Source organism: Typopeltis vanoorti, chromosome 3 (genome assembly GCF_054136105.1).
Source record: "Typopeltis vanoorti isolate ZY-2024b chromosome 3, IOZ_Tvanoo_1.0, whole genome shotgun sequence".
Taxonomy (NCBI): Eukaryota; Metazoa; Arthropoda; class Arachnida; order Uropygi; family Thelyphonidae; genus Typopeltis; species Typopeltis vanoorti.
The window spans coordinates 162,606,253-162,627,163 of record NC_143551.1 but is presented as its reverse complement, the minus strand read 5'-3'; the positions used below and the strand labels follow the sequence as shown (position 1 = coordinate 162,627,163).

General features: G+C 36.2%; 1 protein-coding gene across 1 annotated transcript in view; it reads right to left on the bottom strand.

Annotated features, from left to right (window-relative positions):
• Nucleotides 1-20,911, bottom strand: part of LOC150108715 (formin-binding protein 1-like) — a 455,638-nt gene that overhangs the window by 328,152 nt on the left and 106,575 nt on the right. The window contains exons 4-5 of the mRNA XM_090416173.1: nucleotides 15,045-15,192; nucleotides 57-119 (exon numbers count right to left, since the gene is read on the bottom strand). Of these exons, the coding sequence (XP_090272299.1) occupies nucleotides 57-119; nucleotides 15,045-15,192 (211 nt within the window). The remainder of the gene's footprint in view (nucleotides 1-56; nucleotides 120-15,044; nucleotides 15,193-20,911) is intronic.

The following is a 20,911-nucleotide window of genomic DNA, read 5'->3' as shown; positions in this document are numbered from 1 at the left end:
CAAATAACACAGAGTTAATACCATTAAATGCTTATATTTGAAAAATATACTATTACCTTGTCTAGAAGAATTATGGAATTCTGCATCCTGCTGATGTGTTTTGCCCCATCTTGAAGTTGCTGAAATTAAAATATACCTATTAGCATCAAAACGTAACACCTCTTATATATACATTCATCCCTCGACTTACGTCAGGGTTCCATTCCATCATGAGGACATAAGTCAATACATTAAATCACCAGAGTTATAGGGGTTAGGGACTCAACAGTAATAAGTCATCATCATCAAATTCCTGCCATGTACCCGGGGTGTACAGGTAACAGTAATAAGTATACTGTCATATTATATTATAATAAAGTTTAAGTTTTAAACCTTATTATAAAACTGTACTGTGCATTACTGCCACTATAAAACAGTAGAATAATTACCCAAATCTTCCTCCACAATCACATCTTCATTACCTTCCCTATGTGAAGGACCAGACTGCGGCTCTTCTGGTGTGACCTTTGTTTTTTCGATGAAAAATGTCCGATGTGCTTTACTTATTCCTCTTCTTCTTTTCATCATAAATTTGTTTATAGCATGCAAACGTATCATGTACTTTCTTTTCTACTAACAAGTAGCGTTCAACATTGGGGTCCATGTCTTCAATCATTTTGAGAATATCGCTAACTGCAGAACATTTCTGCAAGACACTTCACCGTGAATTGTTTAACTACCTCTTCTCGTTTCTCTTTTCCCTCTTCCTTTTCTTGTTCTTCTTCTGCAACAAGTTGTTCCTCCAGTTCGAACTAATTCTTCATTGGTCAACTCTTCAGGGGCAATTCCTATGAGTTTAACTATGTTGTCACCATTCACTTTGTTTGCTAGTCCCACTATTTATTCACTCAATTCTTTTTTTCAAACTTCCAAAATAGTGCACAAACCTTTTTAATGTCTTTTTCCATATGCCACTCATACATTGAGAGATCACTTCGTCCCAAACTATAGTAATATTTTTAATAGCATGATAAATATTGAATGCTTTATAGAATTGCATGAGAGTCTGGTCGTTTCCTTCATTAGCAAAAATGGCCTGTGAAAAAGTTCCCCATAGATAATAAACCTTAAACACTACTTGAAAACTCCCTGAATCATCGGTTGGATCAATGAAGTAGTGTTTGGAAGGAGAAACATGACTTTGAACTTGGTGAAGACCACAAGACGGATGACCTGGAGCATTATCTACAGTAGGTACAGAGGTGGATAACAAAGATGGTTTCAGGACTGTAGTTACGAGGATCAACTGAGAGAATGTGGACTGCAGAGTTTGGTGGATAGAAAAAGGATAGGTGATATGATTGAGACTTTTAAACTGTTGGGATGCAGTTATAGGGTAGACATTGGAGAGTTCTTTCACTTGGTTGAACATCGGGAAGGAGTGATGACAGGGGCCATCCCTAGAAGTTGCAAAAGGAGGCTGTGAGCAACAGGGTGAGGAGTGGTTTCTTTGCATGGAGGCTGGTTGCCCAGTGGAATGCATTGCCTGAGAGAGTGGCTAGAGCAGGAACAGTCAATGGGTTCAAGGAGTGGTATGATAAACTTTGTGTTTCCTAAAAACGACCTCCCACGATAAATCTTTTGACTGCATGGAGGCCTGGATAATAATAATAATAATATGTATTAAGCAAACTGTTCACTCCTGAGTATAATTCAGCATTCTGAGAGTTTTGTAAAGTGTCAAGGAGTTGAGCATAAGAGATGTAATGTTTGGAACGAAAAAGAATGCAGAGCTTTTTGAAAGGAGGTTATGGACCTGATGTGCTTATGCCAGGATAGTTTAGATGTCAGAGTCAAGAGAAAACTGATCCCAGTTGGTGAGCAAAACATTGTCAAAAGTGAGGGAGAGTGAGGCATGCTCTTTCTTACCAGAGAACAGGATTGAGTTTTGGTGGCCTAAAATTCATCAAGATATCTACAGCTCACTTGAGAACAGAACTGAAAAAAATATTCAGTGATTACTGCATTGGTTAAAGATCTTAAACATGAAACATAAATTATAAATTAAAGATGCCAAGAAATTATATTCTCAGTTTCATCCAAGTGTAAGCAAACAAAGTTCCAAACTTATTCACTCTTAAATATAATTAAGCATTCTGAGAGTTTTGAATTTTGTAAAGTGTCAGGAGTTGAGCATAAGAAATGTAATGTTTAGAACAAAAAAGAATGCAGAGCTTTTTGAAAGGAGGTTATGGACCTGATGTGCTTATGCCAGGATAGTTTAGATGTCAGAGTCAAGAGAAAACTGATCCAGCCTGTTCCAAAACAGAGAGGACTGTTATCAGTAATTACTACTAAGATATTGGAATGTCTGCTGGTGAGAGACAAGCATATTTGACTAAATTTAAAAGTTTGTTTAGCAAATGTTACACAAAAAATGCATCTATGCATGACACAATTCATAAGCAAAGATTTCTACAGTAGGTTGAATGCTTAATCACACTTTACTATCCTTACTCTAGAAGGCATCTTCTGTTTCAAAGCTGAAACAGAGAAGCCTACTGGAGTAAGTATTCTACTTCAAAATTGACAAAGGGGGATGTCAATTTGATTTGATCTATTCAGCAGAAAAATATAACAGCAGAACTAAATACCATCACAGCAGATGAATTTAGTGCAGACAATTATACTTCCATTCACCCCACCATACCATAATACCACCATAATATGCCATATTTTCTGGACCATAAGACGCACCTTCTTACATAGAAAAATCGACTGAAAATTGGAGTGCGTCTTATGGTCCGAAGGTAACATTAAAATACCAATCTTTACACTGTACCGAAGCTGTTAGCAAAGTTCAATTACTGGCGCAATATGTTAATAAAATTAGTAAGTACACCACTGAAGGTAGGTAGGTACCTAAGTTATCTCACTGCATGTGGGTGAATCGCCGATTTAGAGCGTCAATAGTCATTAGTGTGTAAACATATGCGCTTTTGTATGGTTCATTTGAATTATTTTTTATAAGTGGTTAAAATTTTTATCTTAAAATTTGAAAAGATGAGTGTAAAACAAAAAAGACTTTCGTATAACGTGAGTTATAAATTAAATGTGATAAATTATGCAAAACAATATGGAAACAAAGCAGCAGAAAGACATTTTATGTCCACCACCAACAGAAAAAAAATGGTTTGTGAGTGGAGAAAACAAGAGACACAATTAAAACTGCTATGTAAACACAAGAAAACATTCCGTTCACACCTAGAAAAATGGCCAGAATTAGAAGTACAAATGAAAAATTGGGTAACAAATCATCAAAACATGGGAATATCTGTTTCAACGAAAATGATAATTTTTGAAGCGAAACGATGGGCAACTGCTAATGGAATTTTAGATTTTACCAGATCACCGTCTTGGTGCTTTAGATTTATGAAAAGACACAGGTTATGCATGCATACAAAAACCATTCTAGCCCAAAACATGCTGGCTGACTATGAAGCTAAAATTATAGAATTCCATAGATTTGTCATTTCAGCGAGAAGGAAATTTAACTTTGAGCTTAATCAAATTGCGAACATGCATAAAATGTCTCTAACTTTTGATGTTCCTTCAAATCGGACAGTAGATTCAAAAGGCAAAATTCAATCAATAGTGATCAAAATAGGTCACGAAAAAACTCACTACACTGTAGTTTTAGCTAGTTGCGCAGATGGAACAAAACTACCCCCATGTTAATCTTCAAGAGAAAAACGTTACCGAAAGATGAAATTCTTCGTGGCATTATTATCCATGTTAAAGATAAAGGCTGGATGGACGAAATAGGAATGAAATTTTGCCCATATATTTCGTATATGGACGTTTTGCCCATATACGAAATATATGGGCAAACGTCCAGGTGCATTTTTTAAAAAAGCCTGCAATGTTAGTGTGGGATCAATTCAGAGCTCATAAAACAGAATCAACCAAGAAGCTTCTAAATGAAATGAATGCAGAATTAGCTGTCATTCCTGGAGGCCTTACAAGTCAATTACAACCCTTAGATGGATCTATTAATAAAACATTCAAAATTTTATGTGAAAAGAGTGAAACAAATGGAAGGCAAAGCCAAATCACGATGTTACAGCAACAGGACGTATGAAATGGCCAACGATTTCAGAAGTATGTACATGGGGGGAAAATTCATGGGAAGCTGTGAAAGAAGAGACGATTATAAAGTCATTTAAGAAATGCGGGATAAGTAATGCGATGGATGGTACCGAAGATGACGCAGTTTTTGAAGGGAGTGACAACAATAGTTCAGACAAAAGTAATACGAACGGTGACGTTAACGAGACAAGTGATAGTACCGAGAGTGAAGATTAACTGAATATTGCTAATACAACTGATTGTAACAATAAATAAAAATTAAGTAAGAATTTGTAAATATCTTCATATAATAAAATATTTTTTCTAAAAATCATCTTATAAATTTGGGGTGTGTCTTATCATCTGAAAAATATGGTACTCTGTTATCAGAAAAGGATTCTTAGAGATTTTGCAATAACAGATATAGCAGTCAGTCTTATTTACTCAAAACCTATGCAAAAAATTAAGTTATCATCATTATCATCATCAAAATCCTGAGATGTACCCTCAAGGTGTGTACAGGATATGATAGTACATGAAAAACTTACATCATCACTAACTTCCTATCCACAAACTTTCCTCCAAGCCAATCTGTTACCTGTCAAGACTCCAACATTATCATATCTTATATTTCTATCTTTTAAGGCACTTTTTACTGTATCAATCTACCTATATCTTGATCTTCCTCTGGGTCTTTTTCCTGCCAACCTGGCAGAGAACACTTGTTTTGCTAATCATTCCTCGCCCATTCTGTTTAAGTGACCATATCACCAGAGATTAGCTCTGCTAGCACATTCCCAGATGCTAACAATGTCAAGTTCTTTCCTAATATCCTCATTTTTAATATGATATTGCAACTGATGCCATCTGTCATGCCTCTAATCTTTCTTAGGACTCTCATATCTGTAGTCTCTAGTCTTTGGTCAAGTGTTTTATTTCTAATCCAGCACTCAGATCCATAAGTTAAAAATTGGCTTGGTTTTGTATACAGCTAATCTACTGTTTTGACTAATTTCAACTGAATATAAATTTATTCAGTTGACTTCCTACTATACCAGTGTTAATAATTGGTGGATTTTTATATAGATAGAATTAATAGATATTATCTTAATATTAATCCTACCATAGAGATGATCTCTGTTTCTAACAATAATTTTTTTAATTCCAAGTGTACCTATATATTATTATATGCACAGGGGTTCACTCCAATTGGTGCAATTACCTTAATTCTTACAATGAATTGACAGCAATTATCATTTGCTCACATTCAAAACCTATTCAAATCATTCTGCATGTTCTGAATATCAGAACCATCTGTCACCATCCTGTCTATTTGCATCATCAAAACAATCAGACATTAGTCAGATCTTTACCAGTATCATTTATTTACTCTTTTAAATAAATCCAGTATAAATTTGCAGTATTCCTTAACTAAACTGAATATCTGTTAAAACAATTTCATGAAAAGACAAAGACTATCAAAATACGCAGAAACACTGAAAACATCAGCTGCATCCTTGGAAACTTATAGATGTAAAACATTTCACCTTAAATTTCGGCACAATATTTAGAAGATGGAAATTCAAATATGCAAATAAACAATGGACTAAGAACACATGTTATAGTCTTCTTCTTCTTCTACAGTTTTTCCCACTTAAGTGGGGTCACTGTTTGTTATGAGTCTCCTCCACACCTTCCTGTCTTGGGCTGTCACCACATCCAAGTTCTTCATCTTCAAGTCCTCTTCTACCAGCTCCCTCCATCTCTTCTTTGGCCGCCCACGCTTCCACCTTCCTTGCACATCCATCTGCATGACTCTTCTTCCCACATATTCGTCCTCCCTCCTCATCACATGACCAAACCATCTCAACCTTGCCTCCTGTATTTTCGCTCCTAAGTTCGTAACTTTCACTGTTCCCCTGACATAGTCATTTCTCAGATGATCCTTTCTGGTCACACCGCACATCCACCTAAGCATTCTCATCTCTGCTACTTCCATCCTGCTGATGTTATTTTTCCTCAGGGCCACAGTTTCTATAGCATATGTCATAGCTGGCCTCACTACTGTCCTATAAATTTTGCCTTTCAGATTGATCGGCACCCTCTTATCACATAACACTCCAGCCATCTCCCTCCAGTTCCTTCAACCTGCTTGTATCCTGCATCCCACTTCCTTCTCAGCTCCTCCATCTTCTTCCACTGTTGAACCTAAGTATCTAAAGTCTCTCACCTTCCTGATGACATTTCCTTCCAGCTCCAGATCTGTCTCCTGGCCACCGCCCACTGCGCAACACATATACTCTGTCTTACTTCTGCTCAGTCTCATACCTCTCTCTTCCAGTACTTTTCTCCATCTTTCCAGTTTAGTTTCTGCTTCTTCTCTTGAATCTACACACAACAAGATGTCATCTGCATACAACATTGTCCAAGGCGCATCTTCTCTCACCTCCTCTGTTACCACCTCCATCACAATATTAAACAGAAACGGACTTAATGCTGGCCCTTGATGCAAGCCAACTGTTACTTGAAAACTTTCTGTCTGTCCCAAACAGGTCCGAACACTTGTCTTCACATTTCTGTACATTTCCCGCACCAACCTGACATATTTCCCCGGCACCTTCTTCTCCCTCAGACACCTCCAGACTTCTTGCCTTGACACTCTATCGTATGCTTTCTCCAGATCAATAAATACCAGATGTAGCCCCCTTGGTTTCTCTCGATATTTTTCCATCATCTGTCGTAACCCAAAGATAGCATCTGTTGTTGATCTACCAGGCATGAAGCGAAATTGTTCCTTTGCAATCTCCACCTCCTCCCTCAATCTACCATCAAGAACCCTTTCTAGGATCTTCATTGTATGGGACATCAACTTTATTCCTCTGTAATTTTTACAGTTTTGTGCATCCCCTTTACCCTTGTAGATGGGAACAAGAGTACTCTCCTCCATTCCTCGGGTATATTTTCCTGTTGGCAAACTTTCATGAACAGGTCCCACAGCAAGTCAATTCCCTCTTCCCCCCAGTGCCTTCCATGCCTCCACTGGAATTCTGTCGGGGCCCACCGCTTTTCCATTCCTCATCCTCTTCATGGCCTCCGTCACTTCCATTCTACTGATGTTCTGCACCATCCCCTCAGAAGGCTGCCCATCTCCTCTGTGAGTCCTTGCATTTTCCTCATTCAAAAGTCCCTCAAAGTATATTTTCCATCTGTTTCTTATGTCCACACCCCTCCATAATACTCTTCCTTCAGCATCTTTGATCTGCCTCACATGTAAGATGTCCTTAGCTGCTTTATTTCTACATTTCGCTAGTTGGTAAATTTTTCTCTGTCCTTCCTTTGTTTCTAATTGATCATACAGATCTTGATATGCCATGGCCTTCGCCTGTGCCACAACTCTCTTGGCTTCTTGCTTTCTCTTTGTACACCTCTCTGTCCTCTTCCACTCTTGACTCATCCCACTTCTGCTTCCTCTTAGCTGTCACTGTCACTTGTACATCATTATTCCACCACCAACCCTCCTTCTGCTCTCTAATCTTTCCAGATGTCTCACCAAGCACCTCGAATGCACAGCTCAGGATTACTTTTGAATTATGTTTCCACCAATCTTGTACACTTTCCAGTCCATCCGAAATCCTCTCTAACACTCTCTCCCTAAAACGATTCCTCACACTCTCCTCTTTTAAGCGAAACCACTTAATTGTCTTCATCCCATGGCAACCAGAAGTTCTTATCTTCGATCTTATTTTAAAGTATGCGCACAGCAGTCGGTGTTGTTGTGCTACTTGATCTGTTGGAATTACTTTACAATTTGTCACAACCTTAAGATGTTTTCTTCTAGTCAAAATGTAGTCAATATGTGAGCTGTTTTTACAGAGAAATTAGTCTTTAAAGTAGCTACTATATATAAGATAATATTCTAGACAATACTCAGACCAATTTTAACTTATTGATCTTAGAGCTTGCTTAGAAGTAAACATCTGATCATAAACTACATTACAGATATAAGATCTCTGAGAAAAATCAAAAAAGTGAATAGATGGAATTATCAGAATCATTAAAAATGACTATATTAGGAAAGAGCTCATTGTTAGCATTCAGAAATGTGTGAGCAGAGCAAATGTCAGGTAGTGTAATTACTTAAAACTGAGAAAGGAAAGGTTAACAAATCAGGCACTAGATGATAGAATGGTGGGAAAAAGACCCAGAAGACCAAGATACAGGTGGATTGATACATGCCTTAAAGGACTGAAATATCTTATATTTTGGTCTTCTAAAACAATATTGGAGTCCTGACATAAGAATAATTTGGACAAAAATTGTTGATAGAAAGTTGGTAATAACGTAAACTTTCATGTAGTATCACCAAGTATTCTGACATGGTGATACTTTATGGATAAAGTGTCATCATCTTTATATTACTGACGTGTACCCTATGGATAAAGAATTCTGGATTTCCACCTTATCTATACAAATTTTATATACAGTCCCCCCCCCCCCACGACTTCCGCAGTCAACCCCAGTCTGAAAATACAAATGGAAAATTCCAGAAATAAACAATTCATAAGTTTTAAATTGTGCACCGTTCTAAGTAGCATGTTGAAATCTCATACCATCCCCTGTCTGGGACATGAATCAACCCTTTGTCCAGTGTATCCATGCTGCACTGTATACAGTACCTGCCCGTTAGTCACTTTAGTAGTAGTCGCAGATATCAGATCAACTGTTGCAGTATCATAGTGCTTGTGTTCAAGTAACCCTTATTTTACTTAACAATGGTCCCAAAGCACAAGAGTAGGTAGTGATGCTGGCAATTCAGATATGCCAAAGAGAAGCCATAAAGTGTTTCCTTTAAGTAAAAATGTGACAATTCCAACTTCATAAGGAAAGGAAAAAAAAAACGTTTGCTGAGGTTGCTAAGATTCCATTCACATTTACATAACTTTTATTACAATATATTGTTACAATTGTTTTATTTTATTATTAGTTATTGTTCATCTCTTACTGTACCTAATTTATAAATTAAATTTTATCATAGATTTCTATGTATAGAAAAAAAAAAAAAAAAAAGAAAGAAAGAAAGCATAGTACATATAGGGTTCGGTACTATCTGCCGTTTCAGGCATCCACTGGGAGTCTTGGGACGTATCCTCTGCGGATAAGGTGGGGGACTACTGTATTTCCTTAATTTACAGCTCTTAGAAAACAATATCAATTTTACACTAGTTATTCTCATAACACTGCAAAACACAAATGTTGTTTTCTGTATTTTCACTTTAATGACTCTTTAAAGTCTCTTCTTTCTTTCTTCTTTTTCTCTCATTACTGTTTGAATCCGTTTTTATATGTTGTCCTTTGTGTGTGTGGGAGGGGGGGGTGGGATAATGGTTCTTCACATACTATTCCTTTCAAATTTTGTATGCTTTGACTTCAATGTATGAAAGATTTCTTTTCAAATCTGCTCTGCCCAAGGTCACTTATGACACAACATTATGTGTGTGTGTGTCAGGGGGGATTAGAGAACAAAGGTACAAACAATAGTGTGTACCATGAAATAATTCTTCCATAGCAGTCAATTCTGTATGCTATTGCATACTTGCTGACCTTGACTTAAAGCCATTTCCCTCTTTTCTAATCTACTTCTAACAAACTAAGACATGGATGCTTACATTTGTCATAAAATTAATTCACAACATGAATTCAATTTATACTTCTGTCATTAAAAAAATCCAAAAGAAGACTAACTCATAATGATTTTTTTATTTATAAAATATAATGCTAAGTCTGAAATTATAAAATAATTTGTGTGTGTGCACGCACGCATGCACATGTGAAAGGAGAGGGAGAGAAATTGATACTCCCAATAGATCTACTAAACCTTGGTGCAAGATAAGACGAAGAAAAAAAAAAAGTCTTGGTTATCCCAGTGAATAGTTTCTTGTATAACTGGGGAACATATTTGTTCCCCAGTTATACAAGATAGAAGGATGTTGATTTCCAGTACATCAACATCCTTCTATCTTACTGCTGGACATCCAGGTATTGGCCACATCTTTGATGTATATCTATAGAGCCAAACTTTTCCGCCAGTGACACACTGGCTGAAAAGTTTGGCTCTATTTTCAGGCTCTGATAAGTAGACTGATATAAAGGAAATGGGGACCTGTGACACATATTATCCCCATATCTGTGATAGAAAACAAATCTTTCAACAGAAGACAGAAAACAAAGTGTTATCTTTCACGCTGAGTAAGGGCATAATTAGTAAAAGAACAGGACAGATATTTCCCCATGATGAGTAGAAAGCAAATGGTACATCTTGTCAATGTGAGCACAATGAATACAAACAAGCTTAAGGAGAAGGACTATAGGAATCATATTCATTTGGACAGCCAATGTGAATCCTGGGATTTAATTGCTAACCTGATTAAGAAAGTGGTTCAAATTCCACTGTTGGCATAGATGTTTGTGAATGTCTTTTGGTGGGACATGAATTGCATCACTCGGTGTGAGACCACATTGTTTACTGGAGGCTTTCATAAGTGGCTTCAAAAAATTCCTTGTTTGGCTTGCAGATTAGACAAAAATGAATAAAAAATACAAAATATATTAAAAAGAATTTAAAAATAGGGGGGGTGGATTCTTAGCCCACCCCTGTATTATTGTTCTATAGATTTACAACCTGTTGAGGGTGAAATTCACATAAAACAAAAAAATAAATAAATGCAAATAATAACATGCAGATGTGAAGTTAACCAACAGCGCATTAGCTGAATTGTGTTGTTCACATTGTGCCAAAGCAACAAAGGCCATGAAGCAAATGCACCATGTCTGTTTTGCTCTTATAAAAATTCCTAGCATCTCATATAGCAATCAAACTTTACTCTTTTTAATCAGAGTTATTGCTTCTGACTGATATACAAGTGGTACAGTCAAGGAAAGATAACATCTGAAGACTAATTTGTAAAAATAATCAACTGGGGGAAATTAACATCCTTTATTTACCATTCTTTAAAACATTAGGCAACATGAATTCTTATTACTGTACTAAAATTATTATTGTGCTAAAATATTGATTTATCACTTCACTGGAATAACTTGACTAACATAAAAGCAGAGACATCAAAAAACGTCAAACAAAAACAAACAGTACAATACAAGCCTCTGACGCTGAGTATAGTATCATCTGATACAATATGTGTTTAATGCACACAGTGTCTTTTAATGGCAGGCATAATGACTGCCACATGTCAAGGCCTCTTTGTACTAGGATGTTGCGAGCTTATCTGTTCAGCAAACTGTTGACAAATTAGGTCATTCCATGTCAACAATCAGTAATACCATACTGAGACAGAAGTGCACGGAGTCAACTGCAAGTGCTACCACAGTGGACAACTCACCAAATGTGACCGTAGGATGCTACAAAGTATATTATGTAAAAACTGCCATGTGTTGGCTGATATGTGGAATGCAGAGTTCCGAGCTTCAACTGGAATACCTTTCTGCATAAAAACATTCAGAACGAGGCTCACAACATGGGTTTCCATGTTGTGAGTTCTCTTCTCGCAGCCATTTCACCCAGACACAATTGCACTGACTTAGGAGCATCATATTCCTCCAATTTATACCAGCTACAAACAGGTGACTCATTCCATTTCAAATGCACCTTGCCCATAAGGGTGTCCGTTGACTTCTTTCCAAGCAGCATATATTATTATGTCATAATCTAATTCTCTTTACCTACTCATATAATATTAGGCATTGAGAAATTTGGACCACTTTCCAGGTCTGTTGTATTCTTATTTTTAGAGGTACCTGTGGCATAGTATAATTATTAAAAGAGCACGTAAGACCACAGTAATAACTTTTAATTAATAAGGTAAAGATATTTCATACTAAAACTAATAGTACATCTTCAGTGTCACACAAACAGTTATAGGAATGGAATACAAGTAAAGATCATTCGGTGGATCACCTATTAAAATACAATTGTTGCCAAGTGTTAGGAAATTATAGAAATTAATAATTAATTAATATTTAAGATAATTTTTTTTATTGATTACATAAAATAAAAGTCTCCCAGATATTCGAGAGAGAGAGAGAGAGAGAGAATCATTTCGGTTTAAATTCAGTCAGTGTAAAATAGCTTCACAACATTCTTTAAAAAGGAGTTCATATTTGAACCTGCATCTATGGAGGAGAATAGCTTTATCCCACTGGATATTATAAGTAGTGTTAATACTTGTGCTAGACCAGACTTCTGAGGTTTATTGTATTCAATATAATATTGATGTTCTTTAATTCTTTTTTCCACAGAACGGCCAGTTTGTCCAAAATAAGAAACACCGCATTCACATGGTATTTGGTAAATGCCAGCCAAAGATAGAGATATTGAAAGTTTATTTTCCACTTGGTCAGACTATAATAAATTTAGTTTAATCCTTTATCCAAGTGTGTGCAAACAAAGTTTGCACCCGAAAGTATCTTCAGGACTGGAGTAAAGTGGTACAACACCGGACGACTCCTTGCAAAGGTGGAGCAAGTTACCAACACTCCTATCTTGATATCTCCCATAATGCAAAACACATCTCCTTGCGGATATGTATAATGTTATGCATTAAGGAAAGGGCCACTACCCAGACTAGTTTCGACCTTTATTGAGGTCTCTTCAGTGGGAGCCAGGCCCAAGTGGAGATACCAAGGCAGAAGCATTAGCAAGGTCATCTCCTCCTATAAGGAGCTGCCAAACGGTGTGCCACCTTTTTATTAAATTACTCTGGATTTAGAGAAAGATGTTGAAAGTTTATTTTTCACTTAGTCAGACTATAATAAATTCAGTTTAATCCTTTATCCAAGTGTGTGCAAGCACCTGAAAATATCTTAAGGACTGGGATAAAGTGGTACACCGTTTGGCAGCTCCTATAGGAGGAGATGACCTTGCTAATGCTTGGGCCTGGCTCCCACTGAAGAGACCTCAATAAAGGTCGAAACTAGTCTGGGTAGTGGCCCTTTCCTTAATGCATAACACTATACATATCTGCAAGGAGATGTGTTTTGCATTATGGGAGATACTGAGATAGAATTGTTGGTAGCTTGCTCCACCTTTGCAAGGAGTCGCCCAGTGTTGTACCACTTTATCCCAGTCCTGAAGATACTTTCAGGTGCAAACTTTGTTTGCACACACTTAGATAAAGGATTAAACTAAATTTATTAAAGATAGAGATGACACTTTATCTTTTGTAGAAGGCAATAAAGAGAAAATTTTGTTGATAGAAACATATGTGGGAATCAATTGGTACTTTTTAAAAATTCTACCTATAGGTTCTGAGATTCCTGGAATGTAAGGGATTGGAACTCTGAACTGTTGAAGAAACCTTAGGTATTGGAACATGATTCGATTATATGTTGGATTTGATTAAGGTTGTAATTATTTGATTCCATTAACTTTTTAATGATGGAAAGTTCTTGTTGTAAGATTACTGGAGAAGAGCAAACTTTATGTGCTCTATTAATTAGAGATTTAAGAATGCCAAATTTTTGAGATGTGTCGTGAGCAGACTTTTTATGAATATATCTGCTAGTAAATGTGGGCTTTCGAAAGGCACTTGTAGATAAGGTACCAGAAGAAGTTCGAGTAAGGAGGATGTCCAAAAACGGTAAAGCACCAGAATTTTCTTTTTCCATGGTGAATTGAATATGTGGGTGAAGGCTATATATCTGTTGTAGAAAAGTGGAAAGCTCATCTTCAGTATGTGACCAAATAGCGAAAACATCATCGACATAACAATACCAAAGAGATGGTTGAGGATGAATGGATGAAAACATAGTGTCTTCGAATTGTTTCAAAAAGTAGTTTGCCAAAGGCGGAGACAGAGGGCTGCCCATGGCAGTACCTTCAACTTGTTTGTAGATCTAGTTTTTCCAGCTAAAATAACCTGAATGGATAACAAATTCGAAAATCTTTGCGATATCTGAAGGGTAATCTTTATATAATAATTTGATTGTGTCGGCTAATGGAATATTGGTAAACAGAGAAACAATGTTGAAACTGACTAGCAACTCAAGACTGATTTTTATATCCTTGATTTTTTCAAGAAAATGTGTTGAATTTTTATGTAGGATCTGGAATGTCCAGTGAGAGCACTTAAAGAATGTGACAAGACTTTTGCAATTCGATAGGTAGGAGAATCAATGCAATTCACGATAAGTCACACAGGATAGCCTTCTTTATGGGTTTTCGGGAGTCCATATAGGTGGGGAATTCTTCCAAAGTAGGTGTGTAAGTTATCCACATAATTTGAGTCCCAACTGATAACCTCATCGAGTAATTTATTTAATTGCTTAATTTGTGAATTTGTAGGATTATGCGTGATTATTTGGTAAGTAGAGGTGTCTTCGAAAAGGCTGGATACTTTTGTCTCATAGTCAGTCTTATTCATGATTACAATAGCTTTTCCTTTAATCGGCCCTAGAAATAGATATGTTATTATCTCTTCTTAAAGAAATTAGCCCTTTGATTTCAGCATTTGATAAGTTGCATTAAATAACGAAGTCGCAACTTCAAAACGAAGTTTGTTAGCATCGTCACTAGAGAGTCCTGACAGATTGCGTTCTATATTATGTAAAAATTCAAGATATGGAATACGTGTAGGAATAACTGCAAAATCAAGGCCTTTTGCTAATGCACTGGTTTCGGTGTCGGATAAAGGGAGATCGGAAATATTCATAATCCATTTATTAGTAGAAGTGATGTCAGAGTTAAGTTTTTCTTTTGCTTGTGATATAATTATAGCTTTGTATCTTTACAGCTACAACTACAGGTCTGTTGTATATCATTCGTCATGAACAGAGTATTCCATTTTCCATGGCACCACTCATCCATCTAATCCAAAAACTAATAACTAGTTCCAATAATATAGCAATAAAAAACAGAAAATTACCTTTTTGCGTTCTTCTTTCAACTCTTTGATAAGCATTCCAATTTCTTTAACAACATGAAGTGATAAATTTTCTGCTATTACTTCATGCTGTCCTGCCATATCATTTACTTCTCTCAGCATTTGAATAAATGCTTGACACGAGGAAAATCTAAGCAAAATAAACAGTGAAGTTAATTTTTAGTTAATTTTGATAAAATTATTACAAAACTGAATTTAAAACAATAGTTTATCAAGTAAATATTTTATCACATAAAAGCAGTTGGCTGTCAGTGTTCATTCATTCCAGCTTTTTAATGATTTTATTTAGTTCTAGAGAAGGTCCTTTTGTTACCTCTTTATGGTTGTGTAAAAATTTATACTTGTATCTGTTCACTTATTAACACTATCTGTTTATCTTTGAGAAAGAACACCTTTATATTTAAAAGTGAAACAAAATTATTAAAAATGGCCTGCAACATACAAGCTTCTAGCCAATTACCAACAGGGAAGTAAAATGACAAATCAATGTGCCAATCCAATAGTCAGTTGCACTATTATTCATTTGATTTCTAATTCTTTTCAAAAACTCTATTTTGTAAAGCAAAAAATATTTCAATATGCATTAAGATTTAATGCTTATCAGTCTTTTGTCACTGTTTTGCTGTGAAGAATTGCAGACACATAGTGATGAAGTTCCTGCAGTAGCACTCACTGTGAAATGTTTCAACCTTCATATCGAGGTCACCATCTGGAATGCAATACATACAACTAGACAAGATACATTATTTGTGAAATGTTTCAACCTTCATATCGAGGTCATCATCTGGAATGCAATACATATAACTAGACAAGATACATTATCTTGTCTAGTTGTATATACTTAAGTGTGCTAAAATACTTCTGATTTGGTAACCATTAACAGTACTAGCCTAATCGCTGGTGGGAAAAAATCTACATCAAAGCTAGTCGTGTTATTGATTTGACTAGAAATTACTAAGAGATAATTAAAACACAAAATGTATTTGAGGTGGCCAATAGATGAAATATGAGCTGAAATTATTGCCTAGAGTACTGAAGTGAGGGTTTGCTGGAGAACCTGAAACAGAAGTAATGTGGGCTGAATGTGTGACATCCATATTCTTGGGATTTGGGGATGACCATTATTGTTTAGATTAGGATGGCTGAGTAAAATTTTGCAGGCTTCCCTAAATTTGCATTTTACCAAGTTTTAGAATGATGTAACAAATGGGTGTCTTTCCAAACAATTCAGTGTAGTGTAGTGTTAAGAGTGTGATCAGAGAGGCCCAATTTACCATAATTGTTAAATTTCATATATCCTCTGTGGATTTTTTTTTTTTTTTTTTTGATTGGAATTGTGCATCCTGTTTCACCAATATAAAGTGTGCTGGATTTGGTACACCCTAGGATGGGCTGTGGAGTGGGAGAATCCTTGGACTTGAATTGTTCAATTCTGTACAGGGTTTAAAGGTAGTATTAAGGTCGTAATTGAGTAGCATTTATTTATTTATTTATTTATTTATTTTAATCTTTTTCTGGAACGGCTACAGTAATGGTTTTACAGTAATCTCCTTTAAACACCTTCCTCAGACACTTGAACAAACAAACAACACAAATGCGTATAATTCGATGCATCCAATGAAATGGAAAATCAGAACTTGTTTCCATTGCTGGATACACTTGTCGCACATCTTCTCTCAAACAGTCTATCCTTAACTCTACTACAAGCCCACATATACTGGCCAATACAGACATATACATATATGTAAACTGTTATCACGACACTTCGCAAAACTTCGAATCATTAACACCCTCAAAATCAGCGAAATAATAATTTGCCATAATGACAAAGCTCTTAAGAATTGCAAATTATTAGCAATACATTTCTAAACAATAACAATAGCAAAACTATCAATAAAATTCTTCTAAAAACTGCATCTAAAAATGGAAATAATATAGATTACAGTAAACCATAGCCATTTCATATATTAAACTGATGTCAGAAAAAAACGAAAACAATTGTACACAATTTTAACTCTAATGATGCCTTTAAACCTTGTACAAAATTGAAAATAACTCCGAAAAGGATCTCTTTATCCTACCCCACCCTGGGATGTACTGAATCCAATATATCCTAGGGTGGGCCAAGTGCATCGCTCCAAATTACCATATATGGGTTAAAAGGATGCATGATTCCAATCTGGAAAAAAGAAAGCAAATGACACATAAAATTAAAACGATTAGGGTAAATCAGGACTCTGACCACATTCTTGATCAGAATGTGAACTGTTCTACACTGAACTGACGAGAAGGAACCTGTTCCTTACATTGTACTAAAACTTGATGTCGATGCAAGTTTAATGAAGCCCTGTGAAATTGTGATCAACCATCCTAATCTAAACAATAATGGTCACTTAAAAATCCCAAGAATGTGGATGGGACACATTAATCCATATTACTTATGTTACAAGTTCTCTAGCAAATCCTCATCTCAGTATTCTAAGAAATAATTTCATTTCTAATTTCATGTACACCTCTAAATAAAAAAATTAGAATAATCAAAGAAAATGTGTTCAATGATTTGGAATTCTAATTTATTGCATAGAAAATAATTATTATCAAATATTAATTAGCATCATCTAAATCTACGTACTTTGTGGATTATATAACCATGAAAACACATAAAAATGTAATATAAATTATAAGAAAACTGTTAGCTGAAAACATTCACAAAATTAGAATAATTTTTAACGTGGTTCAAAATATTAAGTGTCAAAATTTTTCTGATTGGCTTTGAGGAGAGCATAGAAATAGCATATATTTCAGTAGCTGTGAGACTGACTCGTGTGTGAGGAATCATTTGTGCTTGGATTTCAGTTAATCATTTGCTAAACATGGGTCAAACGAGTGATATACTGGAAGCTAAGAAGTTTTGCATGGTGTCTCTACACAAAGAAGGTCAAACTCAAAAGTTTATAGCTAAGGAAATGAAATGTACTCAAGCAAATGTGAGTAGAACATTGAGACAGTATTCTAATAACAGGAGTTTTCAAAATGATCCCTGCAATAGCAGTCAAAAGGTAATAACTACATCAAGAGATGAGAGAGGAGATTGAAGAATATTGTGAAGAAAAACCACTTCCGAAGTCCAAGGAATTTTCACAGGAGAGGAAAAGAACTAGGAGTAGATGAATCTAAATCAACAACATTGGGACGACTTCACAAATTAGGTTTTAAATCACGTGTGCCTAAGATGAAGCCATTTATGACTTTCAAGCAAAAGGAAGCTAGAGTACAATTGTGTAAGCAAAGACTGTTGTGGGTTCAAGAGGACTACAAAAAGGTGCTTGCTAGCGATGAAAGTATGTTTGTGTGTGTGTGTGTCTCATGGTCATCAAGGATACATGTTTGGCATCTTAAGCAAGAAGCATTTGTAAAGAACGCATGAAATGTTCAGTGAAATTTGCACCCTCTGTCATGTATGAGCTTGTATGACTGCAGAGGGTTCAGGTAAGTTGTGTATTGTGCACAAAAGAGTCAATTCCAAAATGTACCAAGAAATTCTTAAGTACTTTATGTTACTGGAATTGGAAGATTAATGTGATGGTGATTTCCATTTTCAGCAAGATTCAGCCTCTTGTCACACTTCCAAGACCGCTGCTAGATGGCTCAAAGAAAGGCAAATCAATGTAATTCCTTGACCAGCAAACTCACCAGCTTGAAACCCCATTAAGAGTTTGTGTAGAATTATGAAATGTCTTCAGGAAATTGCCACAAGAGACAAAAATGAACTTGTTTCTAGTCTGCAGACCATAGGAGCATGCTTTGATAAAAAAGACTGTGAACTACTAAATATGCCCAACTGTTTACAAATGGTCGTAAAGGCTAAGGGGGATGCAAGAAAGTACTACTAATTATCATGTTGTTTCCCTTTGATTGTAATTTTGTGCATTATTCTAATATTTTGAAACACATTAAAAATTATTCTAATTTTGTGAATGTTTTCAAATAACAGTTTTCTTATAATTTATATTACATTATTATCTTTCTACTATGCAATAAATTAGAATTGCATAGTAGAAATTGCAAATCATTCAGTACATTTTCTGTAATTATTCTAATTATTTTGATTTGGAGGTGTATTACCCACCACTAATATTAATTAAAACAAAAAGCATTGTTTTAATTATCTGAGTAATCTCTAGTCAAACAGATAACAGGACTCTAGCTTCGATGTAGGTTTCTTTTCATTTCTTTTTTTCCTGAAGAAGCCAGGCCAGTATTTTGACATGATGACACTGACATAAAGGTCGAAACATCATGCAATTATTTTGGTTTTTATTAAATTGAAGTTATTCCCAACAGATCAAATCGAAGATAAGAACCTTTGGAAGCCATGGGAGGAAGAAAATTAAGTGGTTTTGCTTAAAAGAAGAGTGTAAGGAACCATTTTAGGGAGAAGGTGTTAGAGAGAATTTCGGATGGACTAGAAAGTGTACAAGACTGGTGGAGACATAATTCAAAAGTAATTCTAAGCTGTGCAATTGAGGTGCTTGGTGAAACATCCGGAAAGATTAGAGAGCAGAAAGAGGGTTGGTGGTGGAATAATAATGTACAAGAAGCAGTGACGGCTAAGAGGAAGGCAAAGCAGAAGTGAGATGAGTCAAGAGTGGAAGAGGACAGAGGGGAGTACACAGAGAAAAGGTGAGAACCCAAGAGAGTTGTTGCACAGGTGAAGACCATCGCATATCAAGACCTTTATGATCAATTAGAAACAAAGGAAGCACAGAGAAAGCTTTACCAACTAGCGAAATGTAGAAATAAAGCAGCAAAAGACATCTTACATGTGAGGCAGATCAAAGATGCTGAAGGAAGAGTATTATGGAGGGATGTGGATATAAGAAACAGATGGAGAATATACTTTAAAGGACTTTTGAATGAATAAAATGCAAGGACTCAGAGAGAAAATGGGGAGCCTTATGAGGGGATGGTGCAGAACATTAGTAGAGTGGAAGTGAAGGAAGCCATAAAGAGGATGAAGAATGGAAAATTGGTGGGTCTTGACAGGATCCCAGTGGAGGCATGGAAGGCACTGGGGGAAGAAGGAATTGATCTGCTGTGGGACCCGTTAATAAAAGTTTGTCAACGGGAAAATATACCTGCCGGAATGGAGGGAAAATACTCTTGTCCCCATCTACAAGAGTAAAGGGGATGACCAAGAATAAGAATAACAGAGGAATAAAGTTGATGTCCCACACAATGAAAATCCTAGAGAGGGTTCTTGATGGAGGAAGGAGGTGGAGATTGCAAAGGAGCAATTTGGTTTAATGCCTGGTCGATCGATGACAGATGCTATCTTTGGGTTATGACAGATGATGGAAAAGTTTCGAGAGAAGCAACGGGAACCACATCTGGTATTTATTCATCTGGAGAAAGCGTATGATAGAGTGCCAAGGCAAGAAGTCTGGAGGTGTCTGAGGGAGAAGAAGGTACCAGAGAAATATGTCAGGTTGGTGCAGGAGATGTACAGAAATGTGAAGACAAGAGTTCGAATCTGCCTGGAGAGACAGAAAGTTTTCCAGTGACAGTTGGCTTGCATCAAGGGTCAGCATTAAGTCCGTTCCTGTTTAATATTGTGATGGAGGTGGCGAAGAAGATGCGCCTTGGACTATGTTGTATGCAGATGACATCGTGCTGTGTGCAGAATCAAGAGAAGAAGTGGCAGCTAAACTGGAAAGTTGGAGGAAAGTACTGGAAGAGAGAGGTATGAGACTGAGCAGAAGTAAGACAGAGTATTTGTGTGTTGCAAAGTGGATGGCAGCCAGGAGACAGATCTGGAGCTGCAAGGAAATGTCATCAGGAAGGTCAGT